This window comes from Rhinatrema bivittatum, chromosome 2 (genome assembly GCF_901001135.1).
Source record: "Rhinatrema bivittatum chromosome 2, aRhiBiv1.1, whole genome shotgun sequence".
Lineage (NCBI taxonomy): Eukaryota > Metazoa > Chordata > Amphibia > Gymnophiona > Rhinatrematidae > Rhinatrema > Rhinatrema bivittatum.
The window spans coordinates 37130903-37156432 of record NC_042616.1 but is presented as its reverse complement, the minus strand read 5'-3'; the positions used below and the strand labels follow the sequence as shown (position 1 = coordinate 37156432).

At 45.3% G+C, this 25530-nt stretch overlaps 1 protein-coding gene across 3 annotated transcripts; it reads right to left on the bottom strand.

The window, feature by feature from the left end:
• Positions 1–5728: 5728 nt before the first annotated feature.
• Positions 5729–24786, bottom strand: LOC115083839 (zinc finger protein 157-like). Of its 3 annotated transcripts, XM_029587866.1 has the most exons (5): positions 18648–18733; positions 17908–17990; positions 10932–11058; positions 9579–9698; positions 5729–7388 (listed from the first exon to the last, which is right to left on the bottom strand). In XM_029587866.1, the coding sequence occupies exons 2-5, from the start codon at positions 17929–17931 to the stop codon at positions 6637–6639; spliced, it is 1023 nt and encodes a 340-aa protein (XP_029443726.1). In that variant the 5' UTR covers positions 17932–17990; positions 18648–18733; the 3' UTR covers positions 5729–6636. The 3 variants fall into 3 exon arrangements, with proteins under 3 accessions (XP_029443726.1, XP_029443723.1, XP_029443725.1); XM_029587863.1 differs by lacking the exons at positions 17908–17990; positions 18648–18733 and adding an exon at positions 24724–24786; XM_029587865.1 differs by lacking the exon at positions 17908–17990 and having other exon boundaries at positions 18648–18795.
• Positions 24787–25530: the final 744 nt, after the last annotated feature.

Genomic DNA, 25530 nt, shown 5'->3' with positions numbered 1-25530 from the left:
CCGTGAATGCCTCTGTGGCTACTGCCGCTCCGTGCAGTGCTATACCGCCTCCTCTATATTTACGCCCACTAGACTTGATGGATCCACAGTGTTTATCCCACGCCCCTTTGGGATAAACACTGAGAGCGGGCGCTGACTGTTCAGCGCCCGCTTTCTACGTGACTTTATTGCATCAGCCCCACAGAAAGCAAGCAGGAGAACCAGGTTTAGAGCCCCAAAAAAACAGTTAGGCATGACTCCTGCGGAAACTCTTTTTGGCTAGCATCTCACATCCGAGCCTGGATTGTGCGCACACAGTGCTGGCCTCACATCAGAGGCTCTTGCTCTAATATTACAGATATCCCTCATCCTTAGCCAAATGTAATTTCCAGATGCCCACACCCCTCACCACTGGGGACAGTAAATCTGTGTCCTACTTGTTCCTATTACTGTCAATTGTTACCAACCTTTATAGTTATATCAAATGTGACTGTTACATTCAACCAATCAGGGATGACGTTGCATTCCTAAATATTGCAGCTGTATGCTTAAACATTGTAATTTTAGTCTCGTAACGCACTTTGAACTCCTTTGCTGACACAGATCAGGGCTTTGCATTTTGTTCCCCCCCCCCCCCCCCCCACCTCGTTGAGTTTGTGAACCATTCCCTTGGCTGAAATTTGTAGTGAGATAAGTACAATCAACATTGAAAAATATAGGTTTTATGAATTTTGTGCATCTTTTATTGTAACCCATTTTGGAGAGGCAGGTACTAAATACTTTTAAATAAATAATGATGATGATGGACTGTCTCCCTTGCATTGCAGTGCTGGCTCCCGCCCATGTGACGCGTCTGCTTCCTATTTTTCAGCTGCAGGGTCCTGGCAGTGTCTGTTCTTAGGCTGTAGCTTGTGCAGGAGACTGGGACAGGCTTTCCTTACATGTAGGCTTTAGATTTAATTACTCGTTTTTCCAAGGCCGAGGCAAGTTATAATTCAGGTACAGTAGGTAGGGACCCTTCCCCCGGAGGGCTTACAGTCTAAGGTCTTACAGTCTGAGGCCGTGAACGGTGAGGGGACTTGATTTGAACACTGGCTTCCTTGCTTCTCAGCCCACTGCACTGAACACTGGGCCATTCCCTGACTTCTCAGAAACACAGCACAGGCAGGAGCAGTGCGTACACACATCCATGGTCCCACCACAGGACAGGCATGGACTTTGCAAGCACTTGCCTTTTTGATTTCTTGACAGAAGAAATTTTCTCCTTAAATCTCAGACCCATGATACTCCATGTCCAACTGGCTGGATTCTGGGACCTTGAGTACAATGCTGGTTGCCGCATCTCAAAAAAGATATAGTTGTGATGGAGAAGGTACAGAGAAGGGCGACCAAAATGATAAGGGGAATGGAACAGCTCCCCTATGAGGAAAGGCTGAAGAGGTTAGGGCTGTTCAGCTAAGGTTCTTATGGCCTGGATTAGCCACAGGATGCTGGGCTTGATGGACCCTTGGTCTGACCCAGTATGGCATTTTCTATGTTCTTAAGAGATGGCTGAGGGGGGGGGGGGAGAGAGGGGAGATATGATAGAGGTCTTTAAAATCATGAGGTGTCCTTCCCAAGGGAGGTCAGGATCCCTTATTGGCATCCTCCTGCAGACCAATTTCTTTGTTAAATTTGGACATCAAACTTTTTGCAAACATTTTGGCCAACAAATTGAAACCTCTCATGCCTTTCTTAGTATCGCCAGATCAGGTGGGGTTTGTTGCTGGGAGATGCTCTATTGTTAATATACATAAAGTACTGGCGGCCTTGGAGCGTTGTCAAACATCTAAAATTCCTGATCCACTTTTAGTCACCTGTGACGCAGAGAAAGCGTTTGACAGGGTAGCCTGGCCCTTCCTTCGGCAGGTCTTGTCCAAGTTGGGATTTGTTGGTAGAATCTATGAATATATCACTTTACTCTATACAAATCCTTCAGCGCGAATTTTGGTCAATGGCCAACTTTCAGGGGAATTTTACCTACAGAGGGGGACTAGGCAAGGGTGTCCCCTGTCCCCTCTTTTGTTCATCTTGACAGTGGAACCCCTGGTGTGTAGGTTGAAGGTGGACCCTGATGTGACTGGTATTTCGGTTGGGGCACAAACGTTTCTCACGCTGCTTTTTGTAGATGATATTTTGCTTTTGTTATCTCATGCTCGTAAAGCCCTTCCGGCTGCCATTAATATCTTCCAAATATACCAGTCAGTATCGGGCTTCAAACTGAATTTAGACAAAACAGAGGCTTTGGATTTGGGTGGAGCTTGAAGCAAAAAAAAAAAAACTGAATACAGTCAGAGCTCCCTGCCATGACTCCACTTAGGCATCAGAGCTCGCTGCCATGACCCTAATTAGCACCTCTTGTGCAGCTGACCGACCCACGTGCGCTGAGTGAATGCCGGAGCTATAGGTAGTCACCACCTACCTATTAGGACAGAAGATACCCAGGAAGGGAGTCGCGAAATCCCTCCTCAAGGAGCCTCACACGGGGCACCAGATGTTAAAAGTGGTAACCTCTGACTAATTAACTCAATGAATACCAGCTTCAAATAGTTTAAAAGATTTATTAATGGAGGAAAGTGTTAATTCCTCCATGGAGAAGCAACACAAAACAAGTGGAAAATAATTATAAGCTTGCTCAAAGATCTGACGTGCGTGCTCAGCCTTATAAGGGTTTGGGTCCGCCAATACCAGATATCTGCATAATCCACGCCCATCACCTTTAATAGCCAATCAATAAATTTTAGCATGTGTGTGCGTGCTCTCTCTATGGGCAGGAACCTCTTGTTATCAGTAGTAGAGAATAAGAACAAGTTAGTTTCGTTTTCTCAGGAATGATGTCATCTGTGCTGGCTAATTCTCTGGTAAGTTTAGTTATCATAGTGTTTCATAGTGCTATCAATCCACTAGGTGCAATTCAGCGCTGGGTATTCTTACAAGCTTCGTGGGATGTCTGGTCCGACCTTCCAGTAAAATGGGCTGAATCAACTATTAAACACCTAGGTATTATTGTCCATCCTAATCCTCAGAAGTGGTATAGTCTTAATGTGCCCCCCGCCTTAGAGAAGGCTACCAAAAAATTAGCGGGATGGCAGAACCTCCCTATGTCCCTCCAGGGGCATATTGCGGTGATTAAGATGGTTATTGCACCGCAAATATTATACAAATTGATCATGTTACCCTTCCTATTTCTCTAAGGATAATAGGATGATTCAGTCCACCATAGGCAAATTTATCTGGAGGAATAAGCAAGCACATTTGGCATATCCCACGATGACTGCTCAGAGAAATCATGGAGGCTATGGACTTCCAGATTTTGTGGTTTACTCCTGGGCAACAAATTTAAGATTTTTGGGGGATTGGCTTTTGGGTACTCAAGAATATACTGATCCCAGCTTGATATGGGACTTATGCTACCCAGAAGACCCTTCCTATATTATTCATGTTTTGGCCCACAAGGGCTCTCAATCCTATATGTGTCATAGGATTGGCAACTACATTGCGGAAAGTATGGGGTATTACCAGACGACTCTTGGGTTTACCAACCCATGTGTCTCTTCACTTTCCATTGCGAAGTTCCACACCAAAGTCACATGTGGTGCTACCAGCTCATCATAGTTTTAACATTTCATCTAATTGGCTGCTTCAGGAGGTACTGGATCCCAAAACTGGCCAGACATACACTTTTGCCCAGTGCCAGGAGAAATTCAGTCTCCAACCTTACCATTTTCTTCTTTATGGACACCTGAAGGCAACTGTTCAAGCTGTGTTGCAAGGGACAGCAGGGTCTGCTATTACAAATTCTACATATGACTCTTTAGTGGAAATTTTCCAGGCTAAGAAAGGATCTTTGTCCTGTCTATATCAATTTTATCATTCTGTCCTACCATACTCTGTCTACACGACATTACTTCCTAAGTGGTCCAGAGACTGTGGGGAACCATTAGACGAACAAATGCTTCGAGCCAGTTATCAATCTATTGCTAAGATTACCAATAACATTGGGCTTCGCAAATTACAACAGCAAATTTTTCACTGCATCGTTTATTCACCGGCGAGGGCCCACCAGGTGGGCAGCATTACATCGCCACAATGTTTAAAGTGCGCTCAATCTTCAGCTACCTTGATACACTGTCTGTGGGAGTGTCCAATGATATCTGCCTTCTGGGACATAATTCATGGTAACCTAGGTGTGATACTCCAAGAGGCCATTCAGTGGTCGTGCTCCTTCTGCCTTCTGAACAATGACATTGGAGATGTTAGTCTTAATGTGGACAATATAGGTCTGGTATCTAAAGCCTGCTTGATTGCAAAGAAGTGCATTTTACTAAAATGGATTGAAGAGCAGCCTCTGACAGGAGAATTTTGGAAGGCTTTGATGACGGAATTATATCAACTGGAATATGGTTCTATGAATAAAATCTTTAGCCCACGCAAAATACGCAATTTGAGAGATTTGGGGGCCGCACTATAAGACTCTTACTCAACATACTCAAGCTCTTGCACCTCTGGCAGAGTTGAATAAGGTCTGCATGGCCAAATGATGTCTTCGTTACCTGTCTATATACTATCATCCGTTGTTATTACTTTTGGAATTGATACTGCCTGCCGATCACTATTAAGGAATGCATACTATGTATGTTTCTATTGTTAAGAGTGGTGTACATGACTTTATATCTTGTTTTTCTTGTGGACATCTATACGCTGATTTCTGTATCGATGTGAATGAGGTTCTCTGCAAAGGGGAAGGGGAGTGGGGGTATAGTGCTTGTTGTTGAGGGACGGTTGACTGTTTCTTTTTATGCTCATACTTTGTCAAGACTTGAAAATTTGGTGGTATGCATTGGTTGTATTGATGTGATATTGGATGTCACTTGTTATCATGCCCCAATAAAGAAATCTTAAAAAAAAAAAATCATGAGAGGTCTAGAACAGGTAGATGTGAATCGATTATTTAGACTTTTGTTTAATAGGACTAGGGGGCACTCCATGAAGTCAGCAAGTAGCACATTTAAGACTAATCGGAGAAAATTCTTTCATCAATGCACAATAAAGCTCTGGAATTTGTTGCCAGAGGATGTGGTTAGTGCAGTTAGTGTAGCTGGATTTAAAAAAGGTTTGGATAAGGTCTTGGAGAAGTCCATTACCTGCTATTAATCAAGTTGATTTAGGGAATAGCCACTGCTATTAATTGCATCGGTAGTATGGGATCTTTAGTGTTTGGGTTCTTGCGGCCTGGTTAGGCCTCTGTTGGAAACAGGATGCTGGGCTTGATGGACCCCTTGGTCTGACCCAGTATGGCAATTTCTTATGTTGGAGAAGAAAAAAAAAAAGGTTGAAGACTGCGCTCTGTTCTTCTGACACATGGCAGTTAGCAGCTCAGCCCGGTGTGCTCCATTTCGCCACCACCATCGCTTCCAAGCTCTGTGAAACTGGAATCATGTCAGTTCTTTTGGTTTTAAAATTTCAAAACTCTGAAATGCAGGAGGAAAAAAAAATATGACCAGCGCACTTTTTTTTTTTTGGAATGGAGACTGCCGCTCTTTATGTAAAAATCCTGTGAAGAGCACGAGGTGCGTAGGGGCTTAGAGAGACACGGGTGGGTGTGCGCAGCAGTGTTCCTGGCAAGATACAACCTCTTGTACATCCCGTTATAATATTTGATCCTTCTTTAAGAATAAATTGTGTATTTTACAACTGATGACCATAAAAACAAGGGGAAAACGTATTTATTTATTTGTTACACACCCGTCTCAGGCTGCAGGTGATAAACAGAGCAGGTACAAACAATAAAAAAAAAAAAAAAGTACAACACGAATATAAATGAAGAACCTAAAGTTATAGCTGCAGGGGTCCATAGCACATCAGTAATAATAATAATACAGTACCAGTTAAATGGCACCATTGGCTTATGTTTATTACAGCCTAGGGAGCACTGCAGGAAGGAGTCCCCTCATTCACAATACAAACGCCAGCCCAAACCCATCCCGACCGGCACATCCTGTGCTCCGCTGCGACTGCTCCAGCGTCTGCCTGGACTGCGAGTCGCAGCCCCCTGTGCTGGAAGGATGGCGTGGCACAGGATTCCTTAAATTCATAAGCCAGGAACCACAATTCAATCTATCAGGGGCCAAGGAACCGAGGGTCTCATTTACTAAGCATTTCCCCCCCCCATGGACACAGAATGGGAGAAAAGCCTTAGCAAATCTGCCCTAAGAAAGAATCTGAGCACAACAGAAACGTGACAAGTTACAAACTGTTTCATTTACAGCCCTGCCCCCATGATGCAAATCACGCACACCTCAGAGCGGGCAGACCATATAATGCATGCTTGGGAAGGGGTAAAATGTAAGAAGGCGGGCATGTGGTGTTTCAAACATCTCACCAGAGACCCGTGAGCAGTCTCCCAGACCAAGGCCATTGCACCACCACCCAGTGTCGTTCCAGTATTAAGTAGGAAGACGTGTCTGCATCTCTCTGGTCTTTCTGCTCATGGGCAGGGCAGGGTGTTAGCATGACCTTTCTGCTTTAGTGGGAAGTCAGGGTGCAGTCACGGCCTGTCTCTGTGCTCTCATGGCAGGCAGGGTGAACCTTATAAAACAAAGTTTTTTTTTCCCACATTCAATACACAAAAACAGTCTCCTCTTCTATTTCATTTTCCTGGTTTCTCTGGTACGTCAGATGCATTTTTGTACTGAAGCTCTTTCCACATTCCAGACATAAAAAGAGCCTCCATCTCTTGGTCACCTCTTCTTTATGCTCCCTCTGGTGCTCTGTGAGATGCATCTTGGTATTGAAGCTACGACCACACTGGGCGCACACAAAGAGTCTCCCTCTCTTGGTTATTTCTTTCTTGTGGCTCCTCTGGTGAGCTGTGAGATGCATCTTGGTGTTGAAGGTCTGCCCGCATTCACTGCACAGAAAGAACCTCCCCCTCTTGGCGATCTCTCTCCGGTGGTCCCGCTGGTGCTGTGTGAGATGCATCTTGGTATTGAAGCTCTTCCCACAATCAGTACAGAAATAGGGTCCTCCTCTCTTGGCCACCTCTCTTTTGTGGCTTCGCTGATGCTCAGTAAGGTGCATCTTTGTCCCGAAGTTCTTCCCGCACTCGAGACAGATGTAACGTTTGCCAGTTAGGTTTCTCCATTGTCTTGCGGAGTCGGCGACATTGGCGCTGCGTCGCTCGCACAGAGCGGAACCCCCGGCCGAACTGTTCTCCTCCTTCTCGGGTCTGCATGGATTCCTGCAGCTTTCACCCCAGTTAGGGCCTGGGTAAATATCCTCTTTTCTTTCGGACATCATCACGTTCTCCTCCAGATTCTCAACGAGATTCCAGTCGCGCGTCTCCTCATATTTGATCCTAGACTCCTCACCTGCCGAAAAAGGAAATAAAGACCAGCGGTTATTATGTGTTCCGGAAAGAGAGAGAACTAGAAGTTCCCACGAGGAGGGAGGAGTCCCACTATAAACTAGAAGTCAGACCCAGCAGAGAATGAAGGGGATTCAGCTAATGATGGAGAGAATTCCCCGCTGGGGGACTGCAGGCTCCAACACCGACCCTCCGACAGCGATCAGGAGAGGCAGCTGAAGCACATCCTGGTTCCCCTGCGGTAACTCACTCAGCCACGTGTTACATAACTCGGAATACGGGCAGAGGCGGACACAGAACTTTGATACGCTCACAGTAAAAAAAACAAACCCCTCTCTTTCTCCAGCCTGCTCTCCGTGTCATCATGACTTATCAGCCCAGTCCTGATTTTATAATTCCCATCCCAATGCATTCTGCATGAAAGGAATGACTCTAAGACACTGGGATGTCAAACTAAGAAAGCGGGACTGGGCTCCTGTTCCAAAAGATACGGCATTAAGAATCCCCCTTGCCGAAGAGCAGCATATCGGAAGCACTGTCATTTTAATTCCACAGAAAATCAGAACATGTGATTACCAAAAAGGGAATGCATGACCCCATGTCACTGTTAATCTGTTTAGATGCCGATCTTACGGAGTCCTCCTCTTTAGAAAGATTTGGATTTACAGGCTGGATTACTGGATCCGAGGGAAGCAGCGCATACAGAAGCCTCAGGGGGTAATTAAGGCCAGAGGGGAAGGGAGAATCGCAGAAGAATTCACGTTAAAGAGAGGTAAACATGGCAAGTTGGCTTAAAATAAAGAGCAGTGGTGAAAGCAAAGAAATGTTAGTGTGGAAAACAAAAAAAAATGGAATTTAAGTATTGGGTATCCAAACTGATCAACAGTAAACCAAATAGGTTTCAAGGGCAGACACCATTTCATATTCCCCCTCTGACGCCGGAAATACTTGCTCAGTCATAGTGAACAGTTTCACGACAGTGTGGTTTGTTCTCAGGTTTAAAAGATTAATCAGAGGGCGTAAGACAATTCATGTGTGAATTGCAAAACAGCTGTAGGGGATCCTTTCCACCAAAATGAGCCCATAATCACATCAAGCATCTAGGAGATCTCATATCTGGCAACTTGACTAAGCTCTCGATTTCTGCTTTATCCTGTGTTCTCTCTGTCCCTACAAAGGCCTCTGTTTTGCCCCAGAAATGGCTTCTTCAGGGGAAAATATGGTTCATAACTATTCTTGCGATGATACCAGGACTGTATTTAGTGAAGAGAAATTGATCTCTTGTTGTTGATTCTTTATTTATTTGTCGATTGTTCCAATTCAGGGTCTCAAGACTTCAACTGTTGTTAATTAACAGCTTGCTAAATGCAACATAATCCTCTGTGGATTTCCAAATAGTCCTGCTAGCCTGTTGGAAGTCTTCAGTAGCCTTTTTGCTGGAGAGGACTTCAATGCCTTCTTGCAGTCCAAATGCTGTGATGTTAGTGTCACACGGGGGCAGAAAGAACACAGGATAAAAGCAGAAGAAGAAGTATAACAGAAAGTGGGACAACACTCCTGTAAAACAATTGCAAAGCATCCTTTCTTGTGGACTGTGGTTGAACTATATCCCCTTTCTAAAGAAGGTGTCATCCATGTGACTCATTTACAATTCACCAAGTCCAGCTCTACTGCAACTGATTGTTTTCCTTACTAGCACTCTGAACATATTTTGACAATGTTTTGCATAGATATCTATATTCACTAGACATGTGAATCGGAACTGAAATCCGAACCGATTCTGGTTCCGATTCACATCTCTAATATTCACTATATATGCATAACAGAGTTTAGAAGTGGTGTGAATGAGGAATGATTGACTAGTACAGGTGATAACTATATGTATATTTGTTATTGTCCCAATTTCATCTTTTGAATAGTTTTGATATTCTTTGCCACTGTATAATAAAGCGTGCTACATTAAGTATCTTTTAGTGGTGTTACTTACCCTTTTTTTTAGGGTTCTCTGACGGATATACCATTTAGGTACCCACATATCATTTTTATTTAAAGCCTAGATCCATTACTCTATATATAAATAAATAAAGTAGACCACCATTATAGTGTTACACTTTGCATGGTATTCCCTACCTTAAGAGGCCGGATCAGGCTGAATGGTCATTTTCTGCTGTCATGTTTCTATTCCTGGACTCACCTGAGCAGATGCTTTTTCCACTCTTCATCTCAGCAGTTTTACCCCAGTCCCTGATGTACGGCTCTTCTCCTCGGTCAATGTGGGATATAATATCAGGGATGATGGTCGGAGAACCTGTTCCTGGGGTAAGAGCACGGCATTAGGTTTCCCCACAGTCACTCAGTGCTTAGCACACAATATTTCCGATTTATTTTCGGCAGGAGATGCGTATCGTAACAGGAGGGAAAATGGATGGGTGCTGTGATGAAGTGTCTACAGGAAACGCATGCAGGGAGCGCCCACACTAAGCCACCTTCCCTCCTGTCACAGCAGCTTTCACTCTGACAGACACTGAAAAAGATGGGGCCTTGTATAGAAAGAGATGATCCTCCGTGTTCTCCATAACATGACAATGAATAAATTACACTTGACCTATCATGCACTAAATGCTGAGTTATCATGGGTTTGCCCTGAAGAGATCCAGTGCGTTCTAGTGGATGTGTGCGCACAGATGACAGAAAAAAATGGCAGACAGACACGAGAGCCTGGCGTTACACGCCCGAACCAACAGGCAACCTTCCCTGACTCTCAAACTCAGTTCTTAGGGGTAGGGACACAAAGTACCTTCTATAGCACTGTGTACACTGATAGCTCTATATAGCCAACAGTTTTTATCATTAGGACTATTTTGTGTTTGTAGAGCACGGCTTCTGTATACTGCAGAAGCCGCGCTCTCAGGCTGTAGTCCCATGAACAGAAAGCTCCATGGAGCAGGGACTCTCTCTATTTTTATGTATTTGTTCAGTGCTGCGCACATCTGACAGCACTACAGAAATAATTATCAGCAGCGCTGCGTCTTCTTCCTAGCTGCATCCTGTCCCACCAGTGTCTTCCTCTCTTCCCTCCCTTTATTTTTCTTTTTACTTATATCTATACGACTCTCTCTCCCCCTTACTTACATTTTCAAATTCTTCTCCCCTCCCTCACCAACATTTTGGTTGCTCTCTATGGTCTCTCTAACCCACTATTTCCTCCCTGTCTATGCAGCTTAATCTCTCTCTAAACTCCCACCCATTTTCTCTCCCTCCGATCTTTTTCCCCCATTGTCCTCTCTCCCCCTATTTCTCTGCACTACCTACTCCAGCCTCTTTATCCCTCGAGCCTTCATGCTCTCCCCTCTTTTCCCTTTCTCCTCATTCTATTCTCTCTCAGTTGCTGGAGATACAGGAAAGTCTGAACCTTCAGCTCATCCTCTCTCTCAGAAAAAAACAAGGAACATAGCAACCTCTCTAAGGAGTTCATACGAATGGCACCGGCCTGATCTTGTACTCACTGAATCACCCACTCACTAGAACAAGCAAAACCCCTCCTTACCCAGTGAGCTGAGCGTCTGATAATTCTCCTTCATCACCTCCTTGTAAAGCTCCTTCTGCCCTTCATCTAAATCCTCCCACTCCTCCTGAGAGAAATACACAGCGATGTCCTCAAAGGTGAACGGGAGCTGAAACACAAACCAGAAACGCGCTCAGCACCTACACCTCAGTAACCTTTTCAGTGGGTGGAAAGTTTATTGTTGATGCATTTGTTAGCAAAATGCTTTAGCTATATAAGGCAACTGCTTCGATTAATCCACACTACACAATTTGGATTTCCATTTCATTTTTATTTGACTTTAGATTTCGGTTACAAAGACAAGATTTAGTGAAATAAAAGCGTTGGCGCTGCTGCACCTTTGTATTGGTTGCTATTTGGCAAAACCTGAATAGCTTAAGAGATTGCCCCCTCCAGAATCCCTAAATAGTGGGAGTGAAATGACCTCTACGTGGCCAGTCTAAAAGGATGTAAATATGTAGATCCTAGAAGAGAGGAGAAATGAGGGAGGGGTGTGACAAAGAATTTCAAATACCTCAACCGAAAATGCTGGCAGATAAGAATCTCTTTATCCAGCCAGTCTGCCCATTTGCGCACGTCTAGTGCGTAATCACAGGTCTTACTTAATCCGTTGTTTCCTACCTCCTCTCACTAAGGGCCTTTGGTGTCTAGCCCACACCTTCTTGAATTTCGCCTCTGTTTTGGGTCCTACGACCTCTGCTAGAAGTCTGCTCCAGGTGGCCACCACCCTATCACGTTCCTTTGGAACCTCCCTCCTTTCAGCTTCTCGAGTTTTTCTTTCTCTGGACAGCGCTACCCTCTGAAAAGCTCAGTAAATAGGGATCACCCTGTGAAGCTGAAGGGAGCCCGAGAGGGTGGAGAACACCCTGGACCAGACTTCCAGCAGAGGATACAGAAGCCAGAACAGTGGCAGAACTCAAGCCAACAATTCACAAGAAGCAAAGAGTTGTGTTTAGCGGAAAGAGATTCCAAGGGGGCCGGACTCGGGAAATCTGTATTCATGGAAAGGACGGTGGATGTATGAAACATTAGAAAAAAGGAGAAGTGTCCACTCTTACTACACACAAATGCACACGCACACATAGGTGGAGACTAAATAGATATTTCACAATTTAGCTGCACCAGCACACACAGTGAGGGTTCAGATATGGCATCAAAGGTGGGCCTCCAGCTAACGTTCACACCAGAGAAAAACCACCGAACGTCATCACCTGCCAAGTTCTCACTGCGTGCTGAAAGGCCAATCATTTTTTGATTTTTACACATGCAAAATGGTTCCCTTTTTTCAGTCCAGGTAAACTCCGGAGCGTGGGTGCACTCTGCACTGTAGACTGTAAACACCAAAAGTGCACATAAACTTCACTTGGTCAAGAATTTTCATATAAGAGGTTTTTTTAATTTCAACGCGGTGACTCCTGACAGTTAAATGTGATGTTTGACAACAGTCCCCGACACGGACCCATGTTTCGCCAGTCCGGCTGCTTCGGGGGGATTTTTTAAACAACAATCTGTGTCACATAGTATTCTGTATAGTATTCACTATACAGTATATAGTATTCAGTATTCACTATACAGTATATAGTATTCATTATACAGAATACTATGTGACACAGATTGTTGTTTAAAAAATCTCCTCGAAGCAGCCGGACTGGCGAAACACGGGTCCGTGTCGGGGACTGTTGTCAAACATCACATTTAACTGTCAGGAGTCACCGCGTTGAAATAAAGAAACTCTTATATGAAAATTCTTGACCAAGTGAAGTTTATGTGCACTTTTGGTGTTTACAGTCCCTTTTTTCAGTCACAATTGTGACCTTACCTGCAGTCTTGATAGCAAGATGCCAAAAATTGTAACTGAAAAACTTCAAACTCTCAAAAAAAAACTTTTAAATCTCGTCAGTCAAATTTATTAAAGAACGTCCAGAGTTAAGAGAGTGCTTAACTTCTATTCCACGGGTGGCAAACCACACTTTCCAACGGCTGCCATTCACCAAGAACTTGGCGGGTGATGACATTTGGTGGGTTTTCTCTGGTGCCATATCTGAACCTCACAATGTGTGCTGGTGCACCTAAGCTTGTAAAAAAAAAAAATAAATGGTTGCATGAAGCGACCTTCCAGAGAAGGTGGAAGGGCAAAAAAAGTACCAGAAATTAAGAAAGCCAGGGTCAAGCATGGAGGATCCTTAGCAGTGTGGAGTAACACCTGAGCTCGGGCAGGATCTGGAGCAGCACTGGTCATTTTTATTGGAACTGCAGGATAAAAATAAATGTGCAAACAAATTACAAAAAGACTGCTTTGGTTTCATAATCTGAGTGAGAAAATAGTTAATAAGGAGTTCCCTTACAGGTCACTCTCTCTTCCTAGGACCCCACTTCATATAAGAATATAACACAAGAACATTAGAACATGCCATACTGGGTCAGACCAAGGGTCCATCAAGCCCAGTATCCTGTTTCCAACAGAGGCCAATCCAGGCCATAAGAACCTGGCAAGTACCCAACCATTAAATAGATCCCAAGCTACTATTCCTTATTGAATTAATAGTTTATGGACTTCTCCGGGAACTTATCCCTACCTTTTTTTAAACTGCCCTAACCACATCCTCTGGCAATGAATTTCAGAACTTTTATTTATTTATTTAAAAATATTACTATACCGTCTTTTCAAACTAGTTTGATCAAGAAGGTTTACAAGAGACAAATTATAAAGGAAAAATTAACCAGAAATTAAATTTAAATCAAATAAAAATAAAAATTATAAAATCAAATAAATTAAAATCAAACTAACAACAGAAGTTAAAAAAGATAATAGAAAGAATAAAAATACATTATATCATTATAATCCCTACTCTTATAAATAAAATATACTAGTTTTAACAAAAACAAGTAAAGTTAGAAAAGGAGATAGTAAACCTTGAGGATATAACTCATAAAGAGCATAATCCTAATGGATGTATAATCAGGCAATCAATAGATACATAAGTTTTGTAACTTATGAAACTTAGATATTCAGATTATCGAGATGACCATATGCAATCTTAAATACATAAGTTTTTACTGCCTTCTTGAATTCACTAACTTAACTATGCATTGAGTAAAAAATAAATTTATCTGATTTGTTTTAAATATGCTACTTGCTAACCTCATGGAGTGCCCTCCTAGTCTGTTATCTGAAAGAATAAATAATCAATTCACATTTACCCGTTCAAGTCATTTCATGATTTTGGAGACCTCTATCATATTCCCCCTTCAACTGTCTCTTCTCCAAGCTGAACAGCTCTAACTCTTCAGCCTTTCCTCATAGGGGAGCTATTCCATCCCCTTTATCATCAATTGTTACTCTTCTCTGTACCTTCTCCATCGCAATTATATCTTTTTTGAGATGTGGCAATCAGAAATGAACACAGTGTTAAAGATGTGGCCTCACCATGGAACGATAGAGAGGCATTATGACATTTTATGTTTTATTCACCATTCCCTTCCTAATAATTCCTAACATTCTGTTTGCTTTTTTGACTGCTGCAGTACTATGACACCTTGATCTCTTTCCTGGGTGGTGGCTTCTAATATGGAACCTAACATTGTGTAACTATAGCAAGGGTAATTTTTCGCTATATGCATCACTTTGCACTTATCCACATTAAATTTCATCTGCCATTTGGATGCCCAATCTTCCAGTCTCACAAGGTCGTCCTGCAATTTATCATAAGCTGCTTGTGATTAAACTACTATGAATAATTTTGTGTCATCTAAATATTTGATCACCTCACTCGTTGTACCCCTTTCCAGATCATTTATAAATATATTAAAAAAGCACCAGTCCAAGTACAGATCCCTGAGGCACTCCACTGTTTGCCTTTTTCCACTGTGAAAACAGACCATTTAATCCTAATCCGTTTCCTGTCCGTTAACCAGTTAGAAGCTTCTAAGAGATTATTGCTCTCAAACAATACATTTATAAAAGACAGAGCAACCCAGTAAATCAAAGTATTCAGTAAAAGAATGCGCTTATTATATATGAGTAAATGCTCATTTATCCTTTATGAGTTAAGATGATCAAATCTTATCTAAAAAGGATATAGAAGATAAAATGATGGTTACATGTTGTGGCCCCAGACTGCAGATTAGATGAGCAGTGGCAAGCTTACAATTGACAACATATATATATATATACCTTATTATTTGTTTATAAAAATAAAACAAAGCCAGGAATTTTTTTAAAAACAGTGCACATAACGTCTAGGAAAACAGTACATATAATGTCTAAGAATTTAAAAAACAGGTACAGAGATAAAGAGCTCATAATGTCTACTTCCTAGGAATTTAAAAACAAAGTTAAATAAAGACACCCAAATCTACCTGTTATCATTTATTTATGTCTAATGACTTAATGTCTACCTATTTAGCTATATTGCCATTAAATGAGTTATATGCCTTCAATCTATTGCAGAAAAAACTAGTGTTTACCTTTAAAAAGAACACAATATGCCAATTAGGCACTAACATAGAACTTGTCATTCCCCTGTTTTCTGGGACACAGTTCTGGGAGATTCACTAAGTCTCTCAGAGATCTAATTGTTTGGGAAGATAACACCGGTTCCTTTTGGCAGAGTTTTGCTAAGGAACTCCATTATCTGATTACTGTCTTTTTGTGTGCCTGGGTGTGATACCAAGTATAGAGTATTCTGACTGCATTCTGGCTCCCTGAGAATAAACTGACTATATTTTTTTATTTTGTGCTTAACTTACAAGCAAAACTGTTCTCTTTTTAAAATGTAAATGAGGGTCTTGATTTAAAATGTGAGGACCCCCGGGGTATTGACTGGGCCCCCCCCCCCAGTTACAAGATGAAGGGGAAATCGCAGCCTTTTAGCTCATTATCTGCCACCATGGATTTATATTTTTGAAAGTGTTTTAATATCTCAAAATCCTGGGGGGGGTTGTATTTATTTCTTTATACAGTAACAAAATAGGCCTGGATCATAATACATGGGAAAATGATCTGTTGTGGACCTCATCCTGAGACCCTTTAATTCCAGCTCAACAAGTTCATGCATGTTCTTGTATAAAATTAATCTCTTAATTAAAGAAAGACAAGCAAGATGGTGTTCCTGAGCCTGATTACTCTCCCCTAAGACCTGAACATTAATGTCTCCCTCAGTGCTCCCAAAGTGCTGTGATTGGTCTCCCAGGATCATCGCACTGCTGGCATCATTACAACACAACTGTTTACAACGAAAATCCTCCAAATTCATTCTCCTCATTTATTGCACTAACAAACAAAAAAAGACAAAACTTGAGAACATACAGAGAATAGAAGGAAGCCAAATGCCAGGCCAGGAAGATAAGAAAGGGAGTGAGAGATCAAGAGGGGAGCATCTGAAAGTTGGAAGAGAAAGAAGGGATGAATGTCAGGACTGAGCATGTGGGAATGGACAGCAGATGAAGAGAGGAGGATAGTAATGTTCAGATAAAGTTTTGATGATAACAGGGGCTGGAAGTGCTGAGTCTCCCAGGACTAGATGGGAGCCAGATTGCACGGTAAGGAAAGGCAAACAGTTCCTAGGTCACAAGGGCATCTTGTACTTGGAGGTAGGTGGGGCAACGGGGGTAGGTAAGACCATCCTGACTTGGCAGGCTCACTGTCCTGAAAATTGAGGCAGGTAGAGTGATGGGAACAGAGTATGCCATCACAAAGTGGGAGAATAAGGGAAGGGTGAAAGAGATAGACAAACCATCCCAGGGTGGGAGGGCTAAGGCAGCGCACACATTCCCAAGTACAGAAATGGATGGGGTCATGAGGGAAGAACACACCATCCTGAGAACAGAGGTGGGATGGGGGAAGGCAGAAAGGAAGATACTGAAAGGTGCCCAGGAGCTTCCTCGCTCTGCAGCTCAAGACAGACAATGGTGCTCAGACCATTACTTATTGTGTATGTTTCCGATGTAATCCACCCCAAAACTTGAGGGTGTGGGATAAACATGATTTTAAACTAAAAAAAAAAAAAATCCCTCAACATTCTGGTTTTCAGAATATCCACAATGAATATGCACGAGATATACTGGCATGCAATCTCTCTATTGCATACAAATACATTTATATCTCAATCATATTCATTATATTCTGAAAACCAGGCTGGCATGGGGAAAGGGAAAGGAGAGACAAAGGACTAGTGTGAATACCAATGGTATAAGAAATATACACAAAATCAACTGAGGCATTCCTATTTAACCTATCCTTGTACAGCAATATTCAAATCCAACAGACATGAAACTGCACCATCACACAAAGATTACGGCATAGGGAGGGTAACAAGTCAGTTACAACAGTGGTCCCCAACTCTGTCCTGGGGGCTCACCAGCCAGTCGGGTTTTCAGGATATCCACTGAGTTACAACCTCAGACAGCTTGTTAGGCAGACTGGATGGGTCATTTTGGTCTTTATTTGCAGTTATTTATGTTAATTTCAGAACAGTGTACAACAATAGACAAATTATATTAATATACAATAAAAAACAAAATGAATAATACAACAGCTTGAAACTGTGTGACCATACTCCTAAGAGGCACAGTCCCAGACAAACCATTTGGACACAGCCTCACCCCGATCAGTATAGTCACCAACCCAAAGGGGAGAATAATTATGTTAAGTCTATGTACTTCTTCTCCATCAATTTCCCTGGCAAGGGGATTAAAGGCACTCAAGAAAACCTGTGCACCAAACACACAATGATTTATTCACCACTCGAATCCAAATCTATCCCCTTTAATTGTTGCATTCTTGTTTGTGGGCCTTCTCATCTCTTTCCTTACACTCAGGAGGGTCCCAAAGTGCCTTTACTGTCCCAAGTCTGCTCGGGGTCCTATTAAAGTCAGGGCTGACTCTGCAGTGTCCCAGGTTAGAAAGCTGCAGCAGTGTTTGTACAGAGAGGGCAGGAAGTTAGGGGCAATCTCCTACCTGAGCAGAAGCCCCCGCAGGCATTTTCCTCGCTGCTTTTGCTGCTTTCAGGATGAGAAATGAATTGGGGAACCTTACTCGAGCTGGGGAAGAAGAGCTGAGTGTTTGCCTCTTGCTATTTAAAGGGAAGAAAGTCAGCGCTGCAGAGCGGAGGGCAGAGAAGTCTCTGGGGGAGGCATCCTCCCCCCCCCCCCTGCCGCAGAGGCAGCAAGCGACCCTGCTCTCGTGCTGCTCTGGCCCCCGACCGCCACTTCCAGGCCTCCCCTCCGCCGGCAGCCTCTACCAGTGGCCGCTCACCACCAGGCCCCTTCCGCCTCCTTCCAGCCAGCCTCTGCCACTTCCGGCTGCTGCCCTATCCCGCAGGGCCACCATCAGGGGATCCTCCTCCTCCTCCTGCAGGAGCAGCGCCGTCCTCCCTTCCCACCACCCACGCGCAAGTGCTGTAGCTCGTCCCCTCCCTCGGCTTTCTTCTTTTCAGTAAGCAACCCCCCCCCCTTTTTCTTAATCCTCCATATTCACCCCCCCCCCTTTTTTTTTTTTCTATTGTTGCCTTTTTTTCTCTCCCCAGGTGTCTGTTCCCCCTCCTATAAGAGGGGCCCTCCCTCTGCCCCGGGTGTGCAGGCCCTGCGGGCGAGGGAGCCCTCTCGTGCCAGGGAGTAACCCGGGGACGGGAGAGAAGCCGCCCCGGAGGGGGTTCCCTTCCCTCCCCCCCCCAGTTTCTGTTTCATTCCGCCGCTTACCTTAATCCTCGCCTCCCCCCTTGTTGTCATTTTTTTCCCCTCTCTTGCCTCGTCGTACCGATTGCTTTTTTTTTTTTAATTTGTTTTTTTTTGCTTCAGTTGCTGTTTAGTTTGTTTCCAGCCCCCTCCCTGCCGGCCTCACTCCGCTTCCTCCCCCGGCTGCAGGCAGCTTTTACTTCATTAGCTGATTGGCGGCATCTGCCTGTAGACTCCGCCCCCGTAGCCTTAGCCCCGCCCTACAGCGGGTCCTGTCCTCTCCTCTCCTCCCCATTTTAGTTCAGTTTAGGGTAAACTCCTGCCTTTCTCCTCGCTCTGCGTGTGTGCTGACCCCCTCCCCTCTTGCACACAAGAGGTTTAACTAGGAACACACAGTTCCAAGTCCCTTGGGGCCTTTTTATCCCTAAGTGGGTTTTTTTTTATTTTAGTTCTTCAGTCATCCCTTTACCCTGCTTTTCTTGATTGGCTCTAGTTGCCTTGCTCCCTTTTCTACCCCCCCCCCCCCCCCCCCCCCATGGGACTGCAACACAAGTCCCCGGGAAAGCTGTTTATCCTCCCCCCCTCTTCCTAAGGACAGCCCCCCCCCCAGCAACCCAACACTCTCCTTCAGGTTCTTTTCCCTTTTCATTTATCCTCCCTTTTTTTTTTTGGATTTGCTAAGGCCGCTGAACATGGCACCACAGGGGAGGGTGGCATGCGCACCCCTTTTTCCACCTCCCGGCCGGAAGGGGAGGGTCTTCCTGTCGCCACCACCGCCCACCCAACCACTTCTCGGGGTGATGACCTTGCCCACCCGCCCCGGAGTTACGCCCGCCTGCGTGAAGCCCGCCCGTAAGAGGGCGAGGAAGGTGAGGTGTATCGCCTCGCCCCTCCCCTCTTCCGGCAGTTCCCCAGCAATAGGGACATACAGGCCGATACAGTACCGTACGCTCCGGCGGAGCGCACTGTTAACCCGCGATTGGACGCACGTTTTTGACGCACTACCTTTACCCCTTATTCAGTAAGGGGTGCTATTAGGTTCGGGGGGGTTGGACGCGCGTTTTGGACATGCTATTACCCCTTACTGAATACGCGCGTCCACACCCCCCCCCCCCCCCGAACCTAATAGCGCCCGCAACATGCAAATGCATGTTGATGGCCCTATTAGGTATTCCCGCGCGATACAGAAAGTAAAATGTGCAGCCAAGCTGCGCATTTTACTGAGGTAAAGCTAGCGCTTCCAAAACGCGCATCCAATCACGGGGTAACAGTGTGCTCCGCCGGAGCGCACTGTACTGTATCGGCCCGTCAGTAAGGGGTAATAGCGCATCGAAAACGCGGATGCAGCTTGGCTGCACATTTTACTTACTTTTGGGCCTATACAGTAAAAACACGGGAGAGCAGGCGAGCACCCGCTCTCCCAGCGCGCACACAGGCCACTCTCTTGTGCGCGCGATACAGTATTTTAATTTATTTTAATTAGGGCCGGCAGTAAAAGGCGCTAGGGACACTAGCGCATCCCTAGCACCTCTTTTTTGATAGGAGCAGCGGCTGTCAGCGGGTTTGACAGCAGACGCTCAATTTTGCTGGCGTCTGTTCTCGAGCCCGCTGACAGTCACGGGTTCGGAAACCGGACGCCAGCAAAATTGAACGTCCAGTTTTTGAGCCGCGGGCCCATTTCAAATTTTTTTTTCTATTTTTTTTACTTTTTTTTAACTTTCGGGACCTCTGACTTAATATCGCCATGATATTAAGTCAGAGGTTGCACAGAAAAGCAGTTTTTACTGCTTTTCTGTGCACTTTCCCAGTGCCCGGAGAAATTAGCGCCTACCTTTGGGTAGGCGCTAATTTCTGAAAGTAAAATGTGTGGCTTGGCTGCACATTTTACTTTTTGTATCGCGCGGGAATAACTAATAGGGCCATCAACCTGCATTTGCATGTTGGGGGCGCTATTAGGTTCGGGGGGGTTGAACGCGCGTTTTGGACGCACTATTACCCCTACTGAATAAGGGGTAAAGCTAGCACGTCTAAAACGCACATCCAATCGCCGGAGCATACTGTACTTTATCGGCCCGTGTATCACGCGGGAATACCTAGTAGGGCCATCAACATGCATTTGCATGTTGCGGGCGCTATTAGGTTTGGGAGGGTTGGACGCGCGTGGCCCTATTAGGTGTTCCCGTGCGATACAGTAAGTAATATGTGCAGCCAAGCCGCACATTTTACTTTAAGAAATTAGCGCCTAGCCAAAGGTAGGCATTAATTTCTGCCGGCGCCGGGGAAGTGCACAGAAAAGCGAAATTAAGTTGGAGGCCCCAAAAATTTTTTAAAAAGTAAAAAATAAAAATTTAAAATGGGTTCGCGGGTCGAAAACCGGACGCTCAATTTTGCCGGCGTCCAGTTTCCGAACCCGTGGCTGTCAGCAGGTTTGAGAACAGACGCCGGCAAAATTGAGTGTCAAACCCGCTGACAGCTACCGCTCCTGTCTAAAAAGAGGCGCTAGGGACGCGCTAGTGTCCCTAGCGCCTCTTTTTGCCGTGGACCCTAATTTAAATAAATTAATTTACTGTATCGCTCGCAAGCGCCCGCTCGCAAGCGATTTTTACTGTATCGGCCCGATAGTAGGGGAGGGAGGCAACCTTCTGGCCTTCCTTCCCCTGCCACAGAGGCAGGCACCTAAAATACAGTGGGCCAGGGCTGGCGCGGCCGGTGCCCTCGGCGTGGATTCCGGCCCTGCTGTGTCTGCCTCCTCTACCGCGGCACCTAGCTCCCCCACCCTGGTCATCATTGGCGGTCCCACCTCCACGGCCTCTAGTACGACAACCTCCGGGGGCCCCGCTTCGCCCCCCTCCCACCAGCCCCGTGGCAGCACGGCCCAGCTACACTGCCGTCGCCAAGGGAGCGGGCACCGGCAAGGGGCCCGTGCCATCGATGGATTCTCTATTCACCGGCGGCGGCCTCCTCCGGCCTCACCCTGCGGCACGGCCTGTGCTGCCACATGTTGGCCACCCTGGACCCTCTCTGCTTTTTTGGCTGCCCTGGCCAAGCTGGTCGGGTCCAAGGAGGTTGTGGCGGCGGGAAGGATGCACGGCCAGGCCGTGATGTTCGTCCGGTCCCTCACGTCGGTCCACAAGGCCGTCGTGGAGGGGGTGTTCCACCGGATGGAACTCATCGTGGGGCAGGGGTCACGTTCTCCAAAGTCCTGCCCCACCTACCGGACGCCTTCCTCTGGCTCCATTTCGGTGGCCTGGGGGCCTTCATCTCCCCCCATCACGGCCACCCTGGCGGGCCACCGAGAGCGGGAGCTGCGGCACATCTCCTCCTTCCGACAGCAGGCGTGGGAGACCGAGGGGTGGAAGGTTGTCACTTACCAGGGGGTGCCCTTCAAGGTGTTCTGCACCGCGGAGGAGGCGCAGCGCCACCACTGCCGCAGACTGGGGCATTCCCGCAGGATGTGCCCCAGCCTCCTCTCCCAGCAGCAGCAGCAGCGGGAGAGGGCAGTGCGCCTCCTCCCGCCCGGGCCCCCTGGTGCCTCCGCCCCTCCAGAGCCGGACCCTTCCGCTGTTCAGGGGTCTGTGGGCCACGGCTCCCCAGAAGGCGCCCGAACGGGGAGGGACAGTGCCCGCCCCACCGGACCATCCGGGTTCTACCACCACAGCAGCCCTTCCGCCGGCCGCCGCCCTCCCCACCACGGGGGATGCCTGACCGCCCTCTCCCCGTGACTGCGCTCCCCCTCACCAAGAGGCAGCATAAGAGGGAGAAGGAGCAAGCCAGGACCGGGAAGGGCCCTGCCGGACAAGGTGGCCAACGCGGGGTCGCCGATACCCCAGGCCCCTTCCGACCCTGTGCCCAAGCCCTCTGTGGACAAGGGTGAGTCGGTTGAAATAATGTAAATGGATTTTCAAAGGCACTTGATACAGTTCCTCATGAGAGGCTCATCAGGAAAGTAGAGAGTCATCAGATAAGAGGCAATGACCTAGTGAGGATTGGTAACTGGTTAAAAGATTGGACATAACAACATAAGAAAATGCCATACTGGGTCAGACCAAGGGTCCATTAAGCCCAGCATCCTGTTTCCAACAGTGGCCAATCCAGGTCATAGGAACCTGGCAAGTACCCAAAAACTAAGTCTATTCCATGTAACCATTGCTAATGTCAGTGGCTATTCTCTAAGTGAACTTAATAGCAGGTAATGGACTTCTCCTCCAAGAACTTATCCAATCCTTTTTTAAACACAGCTATACTAACTGCACTAACCACATCCTCTGGCAACAAATTCCAGAGTTTAATTGTGCGTTGAGTAAAAAAGAACTTTCTCCGATTAGTTTTAAATGTGCCCCATGCTAACTTCATGGAGTGCCCCCTAGTCTTTCTACTATCCGAAAGAGTAAATAACAGATTCACATCTACCCGTTCTAGACCTCTCATGATTTTAAACACCTCTATCATATCCCCCCTCAGCCGTCTCTTCTCCAAGCTGAAAAGTCCTAACCTCTTTAGTCTTTCCTCATAGGGGAGCTGTTCCATTCCCCTTATCATTTTGGTAGCCCTTCTCTGTACCTTCTCCATCGCAATTATATCTTTTTTGAGATGCGGCGACCAGAATTGTACACAGTATTCAAGGTGCGGTCTCACCATGGAGCGAATCAGAGGCATTATGGCATTTTCCGTTTTATTCACTATTCCCTTTCTAATGACTGAATGGTCATTTATCTCAGCGGAGGAAGGCAAAATAATGGTGTGCTCCAGGGATCTGTACTTGGTCCGGTGCTTTTTAATATATTTATAAATGATCTGATAAAGGGAATGATGAGTGGGGATATCAATTTTGCAAATGAAACAAAATTATTCAAAAGTAGTTAAATCACAAGCTGATTGCAAGAGGACCTTGCAAGACTAGGGATTGGGTACCCGAGCGGCCAGATGAAATTTAATGTGGACAGATGCAAAGTGATGCATATAGGGAAGATTAATCCAAACTATAGTTATACAATGCTGGGTTCCATATTAGGTGCCACTACCCGGGAAAAGGATCTTGAAGTCTCAGTGGACAATACTTTGAAATCCTCACATCAGTGTGCAGAGGCAGCAGTCAAAAAAGCAAACAGAATGCTAGGAATGATTAGGAAAAGAATGGAGAATAAAAGAGAGAATATCATAACGCCTCTGTATCGCTCCATGGTACAACCAAATCTTGAGTATTGTGAGCAATTCTGGTCTCCCTATCTAAAAAGAATGTAGCAAAACTAGAAAAAGTACAGAGAAGGACAACCAAAATGATAAAATGGATGGAACAGCTCCCATATGAGGAACAACTAAACAGGTTTAAGCTATTTATCCTGAAAAAGAGACAGCTGAGATGAAACAGTGGTCTATAAAATCAGGGGTGGCGTGGAAAGGGTAAATGGGGAATGTTTATTTACCCTTTCCAATAGTACTAGGTCTAGGAGACACTCCATGAAGTTAATAGGTAGCACTTTTAAAACAAATCTAAATGTACTCCATCCCAAACATTGGAGGTTGCAGACTATACATTTGTTAAACAAATAAAATAAAATATATTTTCACTCAGTGCACAATTAAACTGTGGAATTTGTTGCCTGAGGATGTGGTGAAAGCAGTTAGCATAGCTGGGATTAACAAGGTCTAGATAAAATTCGTGGAGGAAAAGTCCATAAATCACTATTAGTCAGGTAGACCTAGGGAAGCCACAGCTTATCCCTGGTTGTTAGCAAGAATTGGATCTATTCTTTGGGATCCTACCGGGTACTTGTGCCCTGGATTGGCCACTATCTGAGAGACCTTTGGTCTGACCCAGAATGGCATTTGTTATATTCTTATACTGATCTATTTAATAAGACTGAACTCTGGAAATATTTCTTGGGACTGATCACCTCATGGAAATCACACAGTTTTATAACTTTGTGTATCTGGTTTTGGAAAGAGACATCCTGTGTGACTGCTGCCTCTAACAAATATTGTAGGAGTAATTCAAGAGCTCTCCAGAGGAGCTTGTGAAGGGGACTCTGCAGTTCCCAGCTGCTCCTTCCACTCCTCATCTCAGCAGTTTTACCCCGGTCCCTCTTATTCCTGGACTCACCTGAGCAGCTGCTTCTCCCAGTTCCTCCTTCCTCTGATCCCGGCTCATCCCTGATGTACGGTTCTTCGCCTCATTCAAGATGGGATATAATCTCAGGGGTGATGGGTGGAGAGCCTGTTCCTGGGGTAAGAACATTGAGTTAGGCTTCCCATAATCACAGTGCTTAGCACACAATATTACTGGTTATTTTCAGGAGGAAATGTGTATTGGGGAGGGGAAATGTTACAGGAGAGGAAAGAGGGTGTGAGCTGTGATGAGCAGTCTTTAGGAAATGCAGGGTTAATAAACATGTGGATAAAGGTGAACCGGTAGTTGTAGTATATTTGGATTTTCAGAAGGCATCTGACAAAGTCCCTCCTGAGAGGCTTCTAAGAAAACTAAAAAGTCATGGGATAGGTGGCGATGCCCTTTTGTGGATTACAAACTGATTAAAAGACAGGAAACAGAGAGTAGGATTAAATGGTCAATTTTCTCAGTGGAAAAGGGTAAACAGTGGAGTGCCTCAGGGATCTGTACTTGGACCGGTGCATTTCAATATATTTATAAATGATCTGGAAAGGAATACGATGAGTGAGGTTATCAAATTTGCAGATGATACAAAATTATTCAGAGTAGTTAAATCACAAGCAGACTGTGATACATTACAGGAGGACCTTGTGAGACTGGAAAATTGGGCATCGAAATGGCAGATGAAATTTAATGTGGACAAGTGCAAGGTGTTGCATATAGGGAAAAATAATCCTTGCTGTAGTTACACAATGTTAGGTTCCATATTAGGAGCTACCACTCAGGAAAGAGATCTAGGCA